We start from the raw sequence: 19641 nt of genomic DNA, 5'->3' as shown, positions 1-19641 counted from the left end.
TTGAAATGCATACAAGTAGTGATGTCAAGTGGGCTTTCCAGGTGCCACTAGTAGTAAAGAACCTGCCTGGCAGTGCAGGAGACATGTAAGACCTGGGTTCAATCCCTTTGTTGAGAAGATCCTCTCTACATGGCATGGCAACCCACTCCAGTATTCTTACCTGGAGAATCCCCATGGACAGAGAATCCTGGCGGGCTACAGTCCATGGGGTCACAAAGAGTCGGACACAACTGAAGCAACTTAGCACACACCCACACAGTGATGTCAAGTAGGCAGTTGGATACAAGATATTTAAAGCCATGAAATGAAGAGATAACCTAAGGAGTGATTATAGATAGAGAAAAGATTTCTGGGTACTGAATTCTGGAGAACTTTTTTCTGTCATTGTTACTTGATATCTGTTTCTTGCCCAAGTTTTCTCTTTTTCTTCCTCCTTTTTCAGCCTATATGAATGAATTAAAATTGCCCATATCTCCAATATAATCTAATGCATCACATTTCTAAAATAGTCTTAATTTGTACCTTAAATAGTAATGCAAACATGTTTATATATTGCTTTGAACTTCGTAAAGAACTTTATGAAATATCTGATGTGTGCCAGTATTGTGCTAGGTACTTCTCAGTATATTCAGTTCAGTTGTGTCCAACTCTTTGCGACCCCATGAATCACAGCACGCCAGGCCTCCCTGTCCATCACCAACTCCTGTAGTTCACCCAAACTCATATGCATCAAGTCGGTGATGCCATCCAGCCATCTCATCCTCTGTCGTCCTCTTCTCCGGCCCGCAATCCCTCCCAGCATCAGAGTCTTTTCCAATGAGTCAACTCGTCGCATGAGGTGGCCAAAGTATTGGAGTTTCAGCTTTAGCATCAGTCCTTCCAATGAACACCAAGGACTAATCTCCTTTAGGATGGACTGGTTGGATCTCCTTGCAGTCCAAGGGACTCTCAAGAGTCTTCTCCAACACCACAGTTCAAAAGTACCAATTCTTCAGCACTCAGCTTTCTTCACAGCCCAACTCTCACATCCATACATGACCACGGGAAAAACCATAGTCTTGACTAGACGGACCTTTGTTGGCAAAGTAATGTCTCTGCTTTTTAATATGCTGTCTAGGTTGGTCATAACTTTTCTTCCAAGGAGTAAGCGTCTTTTCATTTCATGGCTGCAGTCAGCATCCGCAGTGATTTTGGAGCCCAAAAAATAAAGTCTGACACTATTTCCACTGTTTCCCCATCTATTTCCCATGAAGTGATGGGACCATATGCCATGATCTTTGTTTGCTGAATGTTGAGCTTCAAGCCAACCTTTTCACTCTCCTCTTTCACTTTCATCAAGAGGCTTTTGAGTTCCTCTTCACTTTCTGCCATAAGGGTGGTGTCATCTGCATATCTGAAGTTATTGATATTTTTCCAGGCAATCTTGATTCCAGCTTGTGCTTCTTCCAGCCCAGCGTTCCTCATGATATACTCTGCATAGAAATTAAATAAGCAGAGTGACAATATGCAGCCTTGACGTACTCCTTTTCCTATTCTCAATGTATTATCTGTTTGAATTTTGTAGATGATTGATTGTGTAAATGGAAGTAGTGATGTATCTGGCAGATCATAACTTCAGAGAAACCATTCTTCTGAATTTATATGTTGCTTCAGTTTACATACATATTTTTTAAATTAATGAGAGCGTAAAGGTAAAGATTGTAATTGATATTGTGTAGTACAAAGACCATTGGATCAGGTGTCTGGCCTTGTCACTGAATAGCTATGGGGAAGGAATTTAGATTTTTCTTGGGTCCTGTTTCCCATCTGTGGAAAAATAATAGGATTAAGTTTGAGGAGGGATTCAGTCAAGGGGTCTCAGCCAGTAAGTAGATTGGGAATAGTTGTTTTGGTTTATGCCTCTATATCCACACTATTCAGTGCTGTATTCTCTGGCCATATGTAGCTATTTAAACTTAAATTATTTAAAATTTGGTTGCTCAGTTGCACTTGGCATATTTCAGGTGCTCATTAACCACATATGTCTAGTTGCTGCTGTTTTGAACAGTGCAGCTCAATACATTTCATCATTGAAGAAAGTTTTATTAGACAGCACTGCTTTATACAACCATTATTGTAATAGGTTTCTTTGAAATATATAGTTAGATATTTGAACTTATTTTTCCATCTTGCCAACCAACTGGCAATAGAAAAAATTAAAAATAATTTTATTCTTTTATGGGATAAAAATGCATGTAGCTTATTTGCACAGTATCATGTGTCTAAGTACTTTAAAATTATAACCAGTAGAGCTTTCATGGCACTGTTAAGAAAACTTTCATTAGAATCTTATCGATTGTACCTTTCATGTTCAATTTCTGTATAGAAACAAACGTTTTTGAAAACTAAATGCTAATAATTTAAAAAATAGTAATATTTTGCTATTATGTGTGATAGGAGGTATAAAATACTAGTTTTAAAATTATTTAGTATCATTAAAATTAAAGTGGCTTCAGGATGCAGGATTTGTGGTTGTAGAAACTATTTTTCTCCCCTCTTTCTGGTTCCTAAACAGAAAAAGGGAATACATCGTTGTACAAAATGCAGACTGCAATTTTTAACATGCAAAGAGAAAATGGATCACAAGACTCAGCATCATCGGACATTTATAAAACCTAAACAACTAGAAGGGTTGCCTCCTGGAACAAAAGTGAGTGCAAATATGTTGTATTTTAACATTTTGTATGATAATAGACATTAACACCTGCCTGGTTTTATTTGTTGGATATAATACTTTAAAAATGATTTGTGATTTAATTGAGACTTTAATTTTAAATTTCACCGTTCCTATGTTTAGGGAAAAAACGCCTAACCATTGGTTTTTGGTCAATAGTGTGTGCAAGTCTAGAGTAGTATTCCTTTGTGAAAAGTGTAACTAAATTAACTATTCTGGAGGCAGTGGGTTGTATCAGTGTGACATAGGCTATTTTTGAGCTATTCTTGTTGGCAGTGTATTTGTCGTTTTATCTGTTGAACTGTAAGATGCTTGAGGTTAGGAATCATGTTTTATTTATCTTTGTATCCTCAGCATCTGGTATGGTGCCTGTTGAATGCTGTAGGTTCTCAGGTGTTTATTGAAGGTATTACTGAGTCTATTCTTAGAGAAGCAAGTTCTGCTGCTGGATAGCATTATGTTTTAAGTGAGGCAACACATGTCTGACTGCATACTGATGACTGTAATTTACTTTTCCCTTTTTGCCTTATATACCTCTGTTTTCTCTGACTTCTTTATATACAGTCAGCTCTTGAATATTTGCTCCAGTGGAGGGAAACAGAGGCATGGATAATCCAAAGTGAAATAATCCCCAAAACATTTATATTTGGCTTTGGGTACTTACCTTTGAATGTGGGTATGTCTATTATTTGAATTAACTATAACAATATAAAGCCATGCTCTGAAGACCTAGAGCAAGAGAAGCTATCCAGCATCCTTCCCTGCAGTCCATTCATTCCATGCTGGGACTAGACATGCAAAAGACTAATGTAAGCAGTGCAGTCCTCTCTCATGTTTTCCCTTAATAATAATAATAATTATACTAAATGTTTTATAGCACCTTAGAATTAGGTTTTTGGTATACTTTTTCATATATTTTATTATTTAATCCATGCAGTAATCCAGTGAAGTAGACAAGGCAGATATTGTCCCTTATAGATAAAGAAGCTTAGAGAGGGTGAGTAACTTAATCAGGGTCACATGGCTAGGAAGAAATAGTCTTAGCTTTAACCTCAAGTCTTTCATTCCTAGTCCAGTGCCTTTGTATGATGCCAAATCACATATTTTTCATGATATTTCCTCATAGGCTGTCTCTCAAATACATGGTTAGTGTTGGTAGGCAATTGTGTTTTCCATTGTCCACCAGCAAATATAATTTCTGAATACTTAATGATAAGTTTTGTATTAGCTCCCTTTAAGGAAATTCTCAGTATTGTTAAACTCTCCATGCAGTGTAATGAATTTATATAACCCCTCTCATAATCTTTGTAAACATACATCCTACCCAGTGAGCCCCTGAAAAAAAGAAATCATGTTTAGTATAGATTTGCTTGTTTTATAGTTGTTGAAAGGTGATTCTAGTCCTTTCTAGGTTTTGAGATTTAAGTTTTGACCTTTGTGTTTGTGAATTTCTAAAGTTAAATCAGAGCACAGAAATAGCTAGGGAATGCACTCTTTTAATATTCATATAATTTGCTTTAACTGCTAATTATCCATTAATAACTTAACATATAACTGGTATCAGTACAAAAATGTAAGATTACAAGTGAGTAAATATCAAGTTTAATTTCATTTAATTGATATGAACATTTAAAATAAATGAAAGACTTATCCAGTTATAGTTTATACTTGCCCTTTCCAAATACTTGATGTTTAACTTTTTGTTATGCAGTGATATTTTAACAGTAAAGTGATTAATTTTGTAAAGCAGATATTATCTTCATTTTTGTAGGTTACTATTCGAGCTTCAGTTGGACCTCTTCAATCAGGATCTTCAACCACACCTTCCATTAGTGCAAGCACTTCTACCCTTCAGCTCTCACCTCCAAGGACTAAAAATATAACTGCTAAAAGTCCCACAAAATCCAACACAAGTAAACCTAATATAACTAAATCCATTGCAAGTAAACCTAATGCAAGTAAGCCTAATGGAAATAAACCTAAATACAAATCAAAAATATCTAATCTGCAAAAGAAACAAAGCACATTGGCTAGTAGCAATAAAAAAAGTAAAGTCAATACAGCATTGAGGAATTTAAGGTAAACTTTTATTCTTGATACCCAATACTAACTTAATCTTAATTAGTAACTGAGCATGAACATGGTAAAAATTTTATTTAATATAAATTTACCCTATTCACAACTCTCTTGTACATTTATATGCTGTCACTTAATGCCAACAAATAAAAAAAATTTTTTATAACTATTGAACAGTACTTGAATTACTGTCTTTTTATATTCATTATAAAAAATTATAGTATTTTTTGCTATATAAAAATATAATTTTTTTAATATTCATTCAACATAAAACTGGGATTTTGTGTTGTGCTTATATCTTGTGATCTTTGAATGGTTAATTTAATCCCTTTTATTCCAGTAAGAAACACTATTGATATTAAATTATTTATACTTATTCTAGCTTTTATTCTATAGCAGATTTTTCAAATTATAAATCCCTTTTTGAGGTTGTTCAACACCTTGGCTTAAATTAACAGACCGTTAATAAGGCTCTCCTTTATTATTTTTGTTTTAAAATATATTTTTATCATTTTCTTTATATCTCTATAAGGTATCGTCGGGGAGTTCACAAGTGCATTGAGTGTTATTCTGAAATAAAAGATTTTGCAAACCACTTTCCTACATATGTCCACTGTAGTTTTTGCAGATACAACACTAGCTGTAGCAAATCCTATGTGAATCATATGATGAGGTAAGATGAGTTAAAACATCTGTAATTGCCAATTAAAATTACAGTTTAGCAAGTTTGTTCTTGAAAACAGTTGCCCTAGTATAAGTCAGTTTTGCTCTTTGAGAAACAATTAGAGAACTTATAGGATGATTCCTGGTACTATTTTTCAACATAGTAATTCATGAAGTTCCTGAAAACTTGAATTGTAAGAACAGTTAGACTAATGAAATTAAGATACATTTGTTAGGGAAAATAGTTTTCCTATGGGAATTTTTTATCCTATAGAACTTTCAAATGTGGTTGCTTCCAAAGACAGAAGAGTAATGTCACATGGTAAAGAATAAAGAGTTGGACACAATTGAGTGGCTAACGCTTTCACTTTTCACTTCCTCTTGAAGCATACATGTAATCTTATGAGTGTTATTTTCTTCAAAGCAGTCACTTTGTGATTCCAGGATTTTCAGTGATCTTAGATATTTTATTGGATCTTGTTTCTCTTTCTCTATTTTTCTCTATAATCTACTCAGTCTGTCTGTCCATCCATCCATCAGGCCATCCATCCTTGCATTCATTCAGTGAAATGAGAGACTATTTCATTATTGCCACTATTGGAATTATTTTTTATTAATTCATTCAGTTTAGATAACTTGAGTATTCCATGCAGAGTAAATTTTCACAGCCTATGTTATCTTCATTGGTATCACATTAGTTGAGGTATCCTTCAGGATGGATTTTTATTTTTAAAAAAATAGTCAAAAATTGTTCCAATATAAGCCAGTTAGGTTGATTATTCACAGTGAAGTTTTGCTTTTTTTTTCCCCCCCAAAAGTTAGAATTAGAGTATAACCAACAAAAGTGATGTTTATACAGATCACAAGATAACCTTTTGTTACTTTCAGGTCATAATCAACTGCTCGTTTTAAAGGACTCTTCCATGTTTCTTGGTGGCTTTAGCACCTCTCTCACAGTTTTTTAACCCCCTTGATAACTAGTCTGACTTCATAGTCCCTGACTTCTTCAGTGCCAATGCTTTATATCAACTTTAAAGTTGTTGTGCTCCCTTTCTTAGCACAATACTATTTTAATCTTATATATGATTCATTTCTTTTGAATTCCCATTTCCCCATGACTTACTGGGCTTTGAAGTCCTTTTTCTGGACCAGCAGCACTCATCTAACTTTATAGTCATCCTTACCCTCAGGGTCATCTGTTTTGACTGTTGCTTTGTTTTTGTTCTAGAATATTTTACACATTTAGTCTTGCTTACCTGGCTTAAGGAGAAGGCAATGGCAACCTGGCTTAAAGACCAAAGACTTGAACATCATCCTCTACTGACCTTTATGCTCAATTCTAAACTACCAAATAGTGCTTGATTCAGATCAACTCTGATTCATGATCTTTAACTTGAATTGGGATCTGTGTTTTTATTTTTAAAAATAAGAAGTATACTTTTTTATTCTTATCTGTAGTATCTTATTAACGCTTTATTTTAAATTCTCTTAGTTGTCACCCTGGCCTACTATAGTTACTCAGTTGGAGTCCATTCTTTTAATTAATCTTTTCAGTCTTAAGTATTTTTCCTGTTACCTTCATCCAGGCATTGATCTCAGAAATCACACATGTTCCACTTCGCAGTTAACCCTGCCCCTTATCTCTTCTAGTTCTTCCACAGCTTCTTTCAGTTAATTTACAGCTTCCTCTCTGTCAGTTTCCTTTTGCTTACAAATGATTTCAAGTATTTTTTTTTCAGATGAGGGGTATTCGTCCGTACTGCTTACCTTCCTTATTTCTTGACTTATTACCATGAACATTTGTACTAGCATTTTCATGATTCATTTGTTTACCTTTTGAGTATCATCTTCACCTAACACTGCCCCTTTAAAGATTATCTGTCAAGTTCAGTTCAGTCAGTTCAGTCGCTCAGTCGTGTCCGACTCTCCGCGACCCCATGAATCACAGCATGCCAGGCCTCCCTGTCCATCACCAACTCCCGGAGTACACTCAAACTCATGTCCACAGAGTCGGTGATGCCATCCAGCCATCTCATTCTCCGTCGTCCCCTTCTCCTCCCGCCCCCAACCTTTCCCAGCATCAGAGTCTTTTCCAGTGAGTCAACTCGTCGCATGAGGTGGCCAAAGTATTGCAGTTTCAGCTTTAGCATCAGTCCCTCCAATGAACATCCAGGATTGATCTCCTTTAGAATGGACTGGTTGGATCTCCTTGCAGTATAAGGGACTCTCAAGAGTCTTCTCCAACACCACAGTTCAAAAGCATCGATTCTTCGGCGATCAGCCTTCTTCACAGTCCAACTCTCACAACCATACATGACCACGGGAAAAACCATTGCCTTGACTAGACGGACCTTGGTTGGCAAAGTAATGTCTCTGCTTTTTAATATACTATCAAGGTTGGTCATAACTTTCCTTCCAAGGAGCAAGCGTCTTTTAATTTCATGGCTGCAATCAGCATCCGCAGTGATTTTGGAGCCCAAAAAAACAAAGTCTGACACTGTTTCCACTGTTTTTCCATCTATCTCCCATGAAGTGATGGGACCAGATGCCATGATCTTTGTTTTCTGAATGTTGAGCTTCAAACCAACCTTTTCACTCTCCTCTTTCACTTTCATCAAGAGGCTTTTGAGTTCCTCTTCACTTTCTGCCATAAGGGTAGTGTCATCTGCATATCTGAGGTTATTGATATTTCTCCCGGCAATCTTGACTCCAGGTTGTGCTTCTTCCAGCCCAGCGTTCCTCATGATGTACTCTGCATATAAGTTAAATAAGCAAGGTGACAATATACAACCTTGACGTACACCTTTTCCTATTTGGAACCAGTCTGTTGTTCCATGTCCAGTTCTAACTGTTGCTTCCTGACCTGCATACAGGTTTCTCAAGAGGCAGGTCAGGTGGTCTGGTATTCCCATCTCTTTCAGAATGTTCCACAGTTTATTGTGATCCACACAGTCAAAGGCTTTGGCATAGTCAATGAAGCAGAAATAGATGTTTTTCTGAAACTCTCTTGCTTTCTCCATGATCCAGCGGATGTTGGCAATTTGATCTCTGGTGCCTCTGCCTTTTCTAAAACCTGCTTGAACATCTGGGAGTTCACGGTTTACATATTGCTGAAGCCTGGCTTGGAGAATTTTGAGCATGACTTTGCTAGCGTGTGAGATGAGGGCAATTGTCCGGTAGTTTGAGCATTCTTTGGCATTGCCTTTCTTTGGGATTGGAATGAAGACTGACCTCTTCCAGTCCTGTGGCCACTGCTGAGTTTTCCAAATCTGCTGGCATATTGAGTGCAGCACTTTCACAGCATCATCTTTCAAGACTTGTAATAGCTCAACTGGAATTCCATCACCTCCACTAGCTTTGTTAGTAGTGATGCTTTCTAAGGCCCACTTGACTTCACATTCCAAGATGTCTGGCTCTAGGTCAGTGATCACGTTATCGTGACTATCTTGGTCGGGAAGATCTTTTTTGTACAGTTCTTCTGTGTATTCTTGCCACCTCTTCTTAATATCTTCTGCTTCTGTTAGGTCCATACCATTTCTGTCCTTTATCGAGCCCATCTTTGCATGAAATGTTCCCTTGGAATCTCTAATTTTCTTGAAGAGGTCTCTTGTTTTTCCTATTCTGTTGTTTTCCTCTATTTCTTTGCTTGCATCTGTCAAGTACTTATCTCTGTATTCGTTTTTTTCACTCTTATCACTCTGTGAGTTCTTTAGAGTCATTGTTGTCACTCACTTTTGAAACTATTCTCTTCAGCTTTTGTTTAATTATTAACACTGTTTTTCTTCTTCCTTTTTGCCTACTCCTGTTTCATTGCCTTTTCTTCCTTCATCTCTTCTTGCCTCTTTACATTTCCTTTCTTGGTAACGTAATCACTGTCACTTTTACCTTTCAACTTTAAATCTTCCAGTTTTAGTCCTTAGTTTTCCTAAGATGTAACTTTATATTTCTAATTATTTTTATTGTTTTTTTTTTAACTTTGACTCATTAGCATCTAGAAAGAACGTAAAAAAAGCGAGCATTCTCATCTTTCCAGAATTGATATGACTACTGTCCAGACCCTTTCTCAGGGCATCATTTGTGTGGATGTGGAAAACCAGCTGGGAAAAAATGCACTGTCCCAAGTTTCTTAAGCTTGTGTAGTTCTCTTGATCTGCCACTGTGCATCACGGCTTCCTGGGTTACCACCTTCTGCTTTCTGCCTCTCTGCCTCCTACGTGCTACAGTGGACTGCACCTATGATCCATTTCCTCTAAACCAGGCCCTGGCATCCTTTGTCGAGAATACTTCTGTGTGGAAAGTCTTTTGTTCTTTGACCAATACATTGCCGCCCCAGTGCAGCTTTAATTCTGCACTTAGTTTGTAGGGGATCAAGTCAGAAAATACTTTGTTTTCTTAGGCCAAGGGTCATTCTGTTCCTCCCTCTCCCATTTATCATAGGCTTCTCATTTGTCTTATAAAACCTCCAAATGCATCCTATTCCAAAACATAACCAATTAGCCTATCTCCCTTTATTATGTTTAGTTGTGTAATACAACTGTTATCTCCTTGAGAAGTAGCTCTTTATGTTTACCATGTCACCTGGCACATTACAGACAGCAAGTGAGAGTCATTAGTGTAATTATAAAAAAGGCTCTAATAAAATCTCAAAAGAGTATATTTAAAAACACAGTTGGAACATCTTTAAAATAAGACTCTTAGAAAGAAGAGCATCATTAAACATTAATTTTCAATGATTTTTTTTGAAGTAGCATTATTTAGGTTTGATTGTTTAAATTATTGCACCTTATTTGCTAATAGCTTTTAGGTGGCAGTAGAAGTCATCTGAAAAAAATGAATTGCTGTGTGATATTGCTATTCTTCAGCATTATGTGTAAGAAAGAAGGCTTTTTCTCTACATGTAATAGAATTAAGGTCACAGACAAGTACTTAATATTTTTTTTCTGGCAGAGTTTATTTACTATTTAGTAAGAAGTATGGTAAACTGGTAGTGAAGAATCTAACAAATCTGGATTTGAAAACAGAACTCACCATTTATTACATGTGTCACTTTGGACAAGTTACTTAACTAATTCCCATTTTTCTTTTCTTGAAGAGAAAGTTATTGTCATTATTGGGGAAATGTACTTAAAATGTTTAATAAAATCATTTGCACTTAGGAGATATTCAAGTAATTATAGGTATTATTTTTAAATTGTCATTATTAGGTATTATAGATAAAGCTCTTGCCTTTAATTTTCACAATTTAGTAGGAGAGATATATTTACCTAGCTTAATGTGATAAATAAATGACTGAGCCCAGAGAAGGTAAGGATGAAGTCTTTAAACGAGAAACAAGAAGGTATTGTATAAGTGACATTTCATTTACAATTTGAAGGATGATTTAAAAATTTACCAAGGAAAAAGAAAGCTGGTACAATTTGTTCCTATACAGTAAATAAGATTACTGAATTAATTTTTATAAGCTATGCTTTAGTTCATTATATATTTTATATAGATTTATTGGCATGAAATAATAGTCATTAGAAGAACAGATAGATTATTGTGATTACTTCATAAATGGTCTCCTGTCCACAATCCACCACTTGGCCCCTTTTCCATTTTTTCCTTTCTTTTGTTACTAACATCTGGTAGGGTCATTTTTTCGCCTGAGATCTTTCACCTACCTAATATTAATAGGATGAAGTTCAGATTTTCTGGAGAATATGAGACCTTTTAATATCTAATTCCTAACTACTTTTCCAGTGCTTTCAACTCTTATTTGCTTTTCCTGGATTAAGTCAGTATAGAGACTTTCCTAGCTGAAATATACTACTGACTGTTCGCTGACTTCTCCATTTACCTTCAGCTTTCCCTCACACAACCACAAAACTTTATATGTATCGCTGTTGATGTTTATCTTGTGGTAATTATATTTTTATCCTTATGTACTTGCTTGTTGAGCAGATGGTTATTAGGCATTTCTTCTGACCCAGCTGCTTTTGACTACCTTCCCCCGCTAACCCTGGAACATGAATTCTAAGGCAGACAACCTGCCTTTCTTACTGTATCATTAACTTCTAGTCTAGTGTTTTAAATAGTAGGCATACTGTCAGTATTGTTGGATGTTTAGGAAACTGATCCCTTTTGTATTTCTTTGGAAGTAAAGTTTTTACTTATACCAAATCAAGGTTGTTAAGAAAAGATGGTCAAAGGGAGTTTTTTTTCCCCATCTAGTCTTATTGAGGTCTAATTTATATACAATAAAATTCACCTATTTTTAGAAAACAGCTTAATGAGTTTTGATAATTATATATAAATATAAACAGGTGGTGAATTTTCAAAACCTAGATTTAAATGTTATATTTTACTGTATTGTAATAAAAATCTTAACCTTTTTTCCCCTTTCTTAGATTATTTACATATTGTTATTAACTTCACACAGGTCTAGAAGAAAGGTAGTTTTTTTCCCTCTTTATTTATGAGCTACAGATTCACTTTTCCATTCCTATAATACACAAAACTAGAAGAATGGAATTTGTGTAATAAATATAGAGAGTATAATTCATTTTTATAGATTGGGAACTTAAAACTGAATTCAGACAATGAAAATTTTGTAAGTACCAACATTTTAATAAGGTGTAAGTTAGACAGAAATGGAAGCCATCAAAATACCCTAAAATGTAACTTTTTCCTCTCCTCTTACCAAATAAAGAAATCAATCTGTTTGAGGAGAAGGAAGAAAGAGCTTTTAGAAGTTACTTTTAAATCTCATTTAAAAAATTAATTTACTTGGTTCACATTCTCTGGTAATCAGATAAAATCTTGGACATACTCCTCTAAGAAAATAACAGTTGTATGAACACATTTTTGCGTATAATTTCAGTGTTTCCCAACCTCCCTGATGGTCTCTTCCTAAAAAAATTATTCAATTATTTTTGTCATATTGCATTGAATTTATAAACTCTATGGTAGTAATTATTCCCAGATTGAGGAAATGACTTAGAAATCTTCTGAGGATGTTTTCTGGGGATTAAAACTGTCAGAGTACTTCTTTTCCAATACATGCACGCTCTGCTTGTGATGATTGTTTCTATCTGAGACTGAGAATTGATTTGGTGTGTTGGCTAGTTTAGATCTATCATTGCAAGCTCCTGCTCTTCAAACTTCAGCTTGCACAAGAATTACTGAAAAAGCTTGTTAAAACAGCTTCCTGGACCTTGCTGCCAGAGATTAATTCAGTAGGTGTTGGGGGGGCATAGACTTTGCATTTCTAAATAAGCTCCTAGATGATACTGATGTTATTAGTCTATGTGCTAAGTGGTACTATGCTAAGCTAATCCTGGTTTTCTAGTATAGAAAAGCTTTGCTTATCAGATTTAAAAGAGTATATATAAAAGAAAGCTATTATCATTGGCTGCAAAGCTTGGTTAGGGGTTTTCTGTTCTGTGCTTAGAGGGGGCATTGTTTTAGCTCAAGAGTTCTGCTTTAATTTGTTTTTGTTTTAAAGTCTACTGATAGTTGCAAAGAGCTCTCTAAATGCTTGATTTTACAAATGGTAAACAGTGACCTTTAGCTTAACTACTGTTACTTCCAAGATCATTTGGATTCTTCTTCCCTTCCTCAACACAAACATGTTAAGTTGCTGCTGCTAAGTCACTTCAGTCGTGTCCGACTCTGTGTGACCCCATAGACGGAAGCCCACCAGGCTCCCCCGTCCCTGGGATTCTCCAGGCAAGAACACTGGAGTGGGTTGCCATTTCCTTCTCCAATGTGTGAAAGTGAAAAGTGAAAGTGAAGTCGCTTAGTCGTGTTCAACCCTTAGCGACCCCATGGACTGCAGCCTACCAGGCTCCTCCATCCATGGGATTTTCTAGGCAAGAGTACTGGAGTGGCTTGCCATTGCCTTAGAAGAAGATTTTTCTAAATGATTATTATTGCTAATTGTTCATGTTATGGGCAAAAATGTTATTAGCAAAAATTTTAAATTGTTTTCAACTCTTTTAACAGGTCAAAAAAAATTTCATGTGACTTTTTTCTTATATTCTTGAGAATGTGAAAGTGTGGTACTGATCAAATGAGAATATGCTTAGTAAAATACATTTCACTGGAAAATAGATAAATTTATTTTAAAATACTGAATTAAACAGGATTATTTATATCATGATATTTTATTCAAAACTAGAAATTTAAGTATAGACTTGATGTATAGCTATAAATTAATATGACTTACCATATAGTAAAATTAATAAAATCTATTTTGTCTCTTTCAGCTTTCATAGTAATCGTCCAAGTAAAAGGTTTTGTATCTTTAAGAAGTATTCAGAAGATCTCAGGTAACTAGTTGATCTTTTAAATTTTTTTCTATTGAAAAACTGTATGACTTAAATCTGCTATATATAGCATTTTTATCAAGATACAGTTCATAGATCATGCAATCCACGTGTTTAAGTTGTACAATTAATAGTTTTTGGTATAGTTTCACAGTTAATTTTAGTACATTTTTGTCACTTGAGGAAGATACTGTGTACCCGTTAGTGGTTATGTTTATTTCCTTCCAACTCCTTTTATCCTTAAGCAACTGTTAATCTACTTTCTGTCTATATAGATTTGCCTATTCTGGATATTTCATGTAATGGAATGGTAAAATCTATGATCCTTTGTGTCTTCTATTTAGCATGTTTTCAATAGTTACCCATATTGTTGTGTATGTCAGTGCTTCATTTTTTTATTGCTGAATAATATTCTATTGTATGTATATTATAGTTTGTTTATCCATTTAGGTTATTATAACTTTGAAGCCATTATAAATACTGATGTTGTGAACATTTGTGTACTTATTTTGTCTAGACGTGTCTTTTCATTTTTCTTTAGTATGTGTCTAAGATTAGAATTGCTGGGTTATATGGTAACTCTATGTCAAACTTTTGAGGAACTGCCAGACTGTTTTACAAAGTACCTGATTAATCTATATTCTGTCACTAAATTTGTTTCAGGGGTGACCAGTGGTGTCAAAATGAAGCTTTCATGTATTTGCATTGTAAAATGAGAACAAAAAGTAGGGCTTTCCAGTAATATTTGAATAATGAAAAGAGGCCTAAAATATGCAGTAAAATGACACTTTTTCAGTTTTGAAGTAAATTTCTTAAGCCACTGAAATTCTTGAAATTGGTACATAGTCATTTTAAATTTTACTTTTTCAGATTAAGGAAAGTGTGCTACTTGCTTACAGTGCAGAAAGAACTGTTGGTGAATATTTCTAAAAACATTGGTTTTACCACACGCTTAATTCAGAATCCACTGAGCACCATGTTTTTCATATTCTTCTGCATTGTTTAGAACCCCCTGCTCTTTATTATTTTGTCTGTGTTGCCAATGCTACTTGAAATATCAGTATCTTTGCTGCACCAAGCTAATATATACGGGTATGGTTAACCAGTACTTGTTTTGATATGTTGGGTTAGTGGAAAATCTGGAAGAGAGGATATTATGTCTCAGAGCCTTTGTATTTACTATTCTCTGTGACTAGTTTGCTCTTCCCCAGACTTCTGTATGGTTAGCTCCTTTATTGCTTTTGGGTCTTCTGTTGTATCTTCTCTCCTATACTTTACCCTAGTGTCTTTTATCTCCCCTTTATGGATCATTTTTTTCTGGATTATCTTTCATCATCTCATACTCTGTATACTTTATTTTCTGTGTCCTTTCGCTAGAATGTGTGTGGTTTGGATTTTTATTTATGTAAGGCATTGATAGTAATTAGGCATTTGGTAGATATTTGTTGAATAAATTAATGTATATATTTAAAATGACTTGTATTTGGCAATAGGTCCCATTGATGATTTTGGAACAGTGGTTCACAGGGAGAGGAAAATTTGATTCAGTTTTAAAACATATATTAGTACCAATTTTAAAACATTTACTAACTTCAAGGCAATAGATTAAGTCATATTAGATGTTGCCTATAAAGACTCTTGAGAGTCCCTTGGACTGCAAGGAGATCCAACCAGTCCATTCTAGAGGAGATCAATCCTGGGTGTTCATTGGAAGGACTGATGCTAAAACTGAAACTCCAATACTTTGGCCACCTCATGTGACGAGTTGACTCACTGGAAAAGACTCTGATATGGGAGGGAGTAGGGGCGGGAGGAGTTGGGGACGACAGAGAATGAGATGGCTGGATGGCATCACCAACTCGATGAACGTGAGTTTGAGTGAACTCCGGGAGTTGGTGATGGACAGGGAGGCCTGGCGTGCTGTGATTCATGGGGTCGTGAAGAGTCAGACACGACTGAGCGACTGAACTGAATATTGAAAATTCTTATAAGAATGAAGAGTTTTATTACATTCAGAAGAGGTTTTGTTTGATTTTTACCTCACTGTTGTGAAGCTCCATTGTGTGTTTGGGTTTTAAAAAATGACTTATGTGATTTTAAAGCTCTGGGATGTTTTTCTATCAACTTGAATAGTTCTCAGGTTGAAAATTTGTCAGTTTCTGTAAATGAAACATATAACTACATAGAACAGTAATTTTTGTAATTATTCTTTTATTGGAATGGAATATTCATTATTTAAATATTTACTACATATTCAGTTCAGTTCAGTTCAGTTCAGTTCAGTCGCTCAGTCGTGTCCGACTCTCCGCGACCCCATGAATCACAGCACGCCAGGCCTCCCTGTCCATATTAGGTCTGTAATATAGCAGACTCTGTAAAGATAATAGTAATAATGAGGAAGTCTTGGAACCAACCTTCAGAGAAGGTGCATTTTATTGGGTAGAGATAAGAAGTGAATGTAAATAACCACAATAAATCAAGAGGGAATTTAATAAGTGCACTGAGGGTTACTTTTTTCAAAGAGGAGTGAGATTACTTTACTTGGAATGATTTACATAGGTGTTAATTTACTTGGTTTTCAAGGATGAGTATTATTTATACTGATAGAAGAGTTTGATAAAGTTCATTTAAGCTGAACAGACTAAATTTTATTAGTTTCATTTGTACTTCAGTCACCTTTAAACAATTTAACATCATTTATATGTTAAATCTTATTTGATTTTCTTTTAAATAGTTCTTCAGATGCTTGATCCACAAATTCCCAAGTACTTAACTCTAACCAACATAATAAACATAGTGGTTTTCTAAGTTCTCTGAAACATTCACATATTTTTTGCAGGCTTAATAATATTTTAAACTAAAAATGTTTAAGCACATTTTAAATTAGAGTCTTATTTTACATACTATAATATGAAATTATGTTTAAATACTTCAAATAGCAAATGCTACACAATTTGATTCAATAACTGTAAAAACTATTCCTGAATTCAACAAAAAATATTGATGACTATGGGAATTGTTTCCTAACCTTTTTGAAAATTTATAATCACTACATATTTCATTTAGGACCTACGTTACCCAGTGCAGTTTTGTTAAGGGAACCAGTAGTTTAGGTTCAAGTAAGTAGGCCAGTTGACATTACTGGGATGCTGAAGAACTCAGACTTTGGACTTTAGCAGTGACTTAGCCCTTCAGTTAATTGTTACATGAGAATCATACCAACCTTGGATGCTTGTGGTGAGAATAAACTAAATAATGTATGGGGAAATCTTTAACACATAGTATACAAAAAGCAAAGGAGAAAAGGAAAGATATAAGCATCTGAATGCAGAGTTCCAAAGAATAGCAAGGAGAAATAAGAAAGCCTTCCTCAGTGATCAATGCAAAGAAATAGAGGAAAACAACAGAATAGGAAAAACAAGAGATCTTTTCAAGAAAATTAGAGATACCAAGGGAACATTTCGTGCAAAGATGGGCTCGATAAAGGACAGAAATGGTATGGACCTAACAGAAGCAGAAGATATTAAGAAGAGGTGGCAAGAATACACAGAAGAACTGTACAAAAAAGATCTTCACGACCAAGATAGTCACGATAACGTGATCACTGACCTAGAGCCAGACATCTTGGAATGTGAAGTCCAGTGGGCCTTAGAAAGCATTACTATGAACAAAGCTAGTGGTGGTGATGGAATTCCAGTTGAGCTATTTAGGATCTTGAAAGATGATGCTGTGGAACTGTTGCACTCAATATGCCATCAAATTTGGAAAACTCAGCAGTGGCCACAGGACTGGAAAAGGTCAGTCTTCATTCCAATCCCAAAGAAAGGCAATGTCAAAGAATGCTCAAACTACCGCACAATTGCACTCATCTCACACTCTAGTAAAGTCATGCTCAAAATTCTCCAAGCCAGGCTTCAGCAGTATGTGAACCGTGAACTCCCAGATGTTCAAGCAGGTTTTAGAAAAGGCAGAGGCACCAGAGATCAAATTGCCAACATCCGCTGGATCAGGGAGAAAGCAAGAGAGTTGCAGAAAGTCATCTATTTCTGCTTTATTGACTATGCCAAAGCCTTTGACTGTGTGGATCACAATAAACTGTGGAACATTCTGAAAGAGATGGGAGTACCAGACCACCTGACCTGCCTCTTGAGAAACCTGTATGGCAGGTCAGGAAGCAACAGTCAGAACAGTACATGGAACAACAGACTGGTTCCAAATAGGAAAAGGAGTACGTCAAGGCTGTATATTGTCACCTTGCTTATTTAACATATATGCAGAGTACATCATGAGGAACACTGGGCTGGAAGAAGCACAAGCTGGAATCAAGATTGCTGGGAGAAATATCAATAACCTCAGATATGCAGATGACACTACCCTTATGGCAGAAAGTGAAGAGGAACTCAAAAGCCTCTTGATGAAAGTGAAAGAGGAGAGTGAAAAGGTTGGCTTGAAGCTCAACATTCAGCAAACAAAGATCATGGCATCTGGTCCCATCACTTCATGGGAAATAGATGGAAAAACAGTGGAAACAGTGTCAAACTTTATTTTTTTCGGCTCTAAAATCACTGCAGATGCTGATTGCAGCCATGAAATTTAAAAGACGCTTACTCCTTGGAAGGAAAGTTATGACCAACCTTGATAGTATATTAAAAAGCAGAGACATTACTTTGCCAACCAAGGTCCGTCTAGTCAAGGCTATGGTTTTTCCCGTGGTCATGTATGGATGTGAGAGTTGGACTGTGAAGAAAGCTGATCACCGAAGAATCGATGCTTTTGAACTGTGGTGCTGGAGAAGACTCTTGAGAGTCCCTTGGACTGCAAGGAAATCCAACCAGTCCTTTCTAAGGGAGATCAATCCTGGGTGTTCATTGGAAGGACTGATGCTAAAGCTGAAACTCCAATACTTTCGCCACCTCATGCGACGAGTTGACTCACTGGAAAAGACTCTCATGCTGGGAAAGGTTGGGGGCGGGAGGAGAAGGGACGACCGAGAATGAGATGGCTGGATGGCATCACCGACTCTGTGGACATGAGTTTGAGTGAACTCCAGGAGTTGGTGATGGACAGGGAGGCCTGGTGTGCTGTGATTCATGGGGTTGCGGAGAGTCAGACACTACTGAGCGACTGAACTGAACTGAACAATGATAGGTGGTTCAGTGTAAAGAAACTGCCTGCCAAGCAGGAGGCATGGATTCAATCTCTGGGTCAGAAAGATCCCCTGGAGAAGAAAATGACAACCCACAATAGTATTCTTGATGGGGAAGTTCCATGGACAGAAGTTTGGTGGGCTGTAGTCCATGGGGTCACAAAGAGTCAGACATGACTTAGCAACTAAACAGCAATAGCATGCGATGGTAGCATCTGTAACATGATGTATTTTTAGAACCTTCTCATTTCTAATTTTTTCCTCTCCTAGATAAACACAAGATAAATGTTCCACTAGAGACAGACTGTATTTTTTAGTCATCATTATATTCACAATACAATATACTAGTAGTATAGTCTGTGTAAATGCAACCTGGCTGCTGCTGCTAGGTTGCTTCAGTCGTGTCCGACTCTGTGCGACCCCATTGACGGCAGCCTACCAGGCTCTCCCATCCCTGGGATTCTCCAGGCAAGAACACTGTAGTGGGTTGCTGTTTCCTTATCGAATTCATGACAGTGAAAAGTGAAAGTGAAGTCGCTCAGTCGCTTCTGACTCTTAGTGACCTCATGGACTCTACCAGGCTCCTCCGCCCATGGGATTTTCCAGGCAAGAGTACTGGAATGGGTTGCCATTGCCTTCTCCGAAATGCAACCTTAGTAAATATTGACTTGTATATATAAGTGGCAACCCACTCCAGTATTCATTCTTGCCTGGAGAATTTCATGGACAGAGAA

At 36.2% G+C, this 19641-nt stretch overlaps 1 protein-coding gene across 5 annotated transcripts in view; it reads left to right on the top strand.

Moving 5' to 3' along the window:
* ZNF280D (zinc finger protein 280D) overlaps positions 1-19641 on the top strand; it is a 133817-nt gene that overhangs the window by 74851 nt on the left and 39325 nt on the right. For all 5 annotated transcript variants that reach the window (XR_008687354.2, XM_055437343.2, XM_055437340.2 and 2 more), the window contains 4 exons: positions 2555-2689; positions 4485-4792; positions 5322-5462; positions 13702-13764. Coding sequence is in view for 4 of the 5 variants with exons in the window: in XM_055437343.2 (XP_055293318.2) it covers positions 2555-2689; positions 4485-4792; positions 5322-5462; positions 13702-13764 (647 nt within the window). In the remaining variant the exon portion in view is untranslated. The remainder of the gene's footprint in view (positions 1-2554; positions 2690-4484; positions 4793-5321; positions 5463-13701; positions 13765-19641) is intronic.

Source organism: Moschus berezovskii, chromosome 9 (assembly GCF_049115385.1).
Source record: "Moschus berezovskii isolate FMDL1 chromosome 9, NW_MosBer_1.0, whole genome shotgun sequence".
In the NCBI taxonomy this organism is placed as follows: Eukaryota; Metazoa; Chordata; class Mammalia; order Artiodactyla; family Moschidae; genus Moschus; species Moschus berezovskii.
Note: the sequence above shows the minus strand (reverse complement) of the source record. Positions and strands in the feature narration are given on the sequence as shown.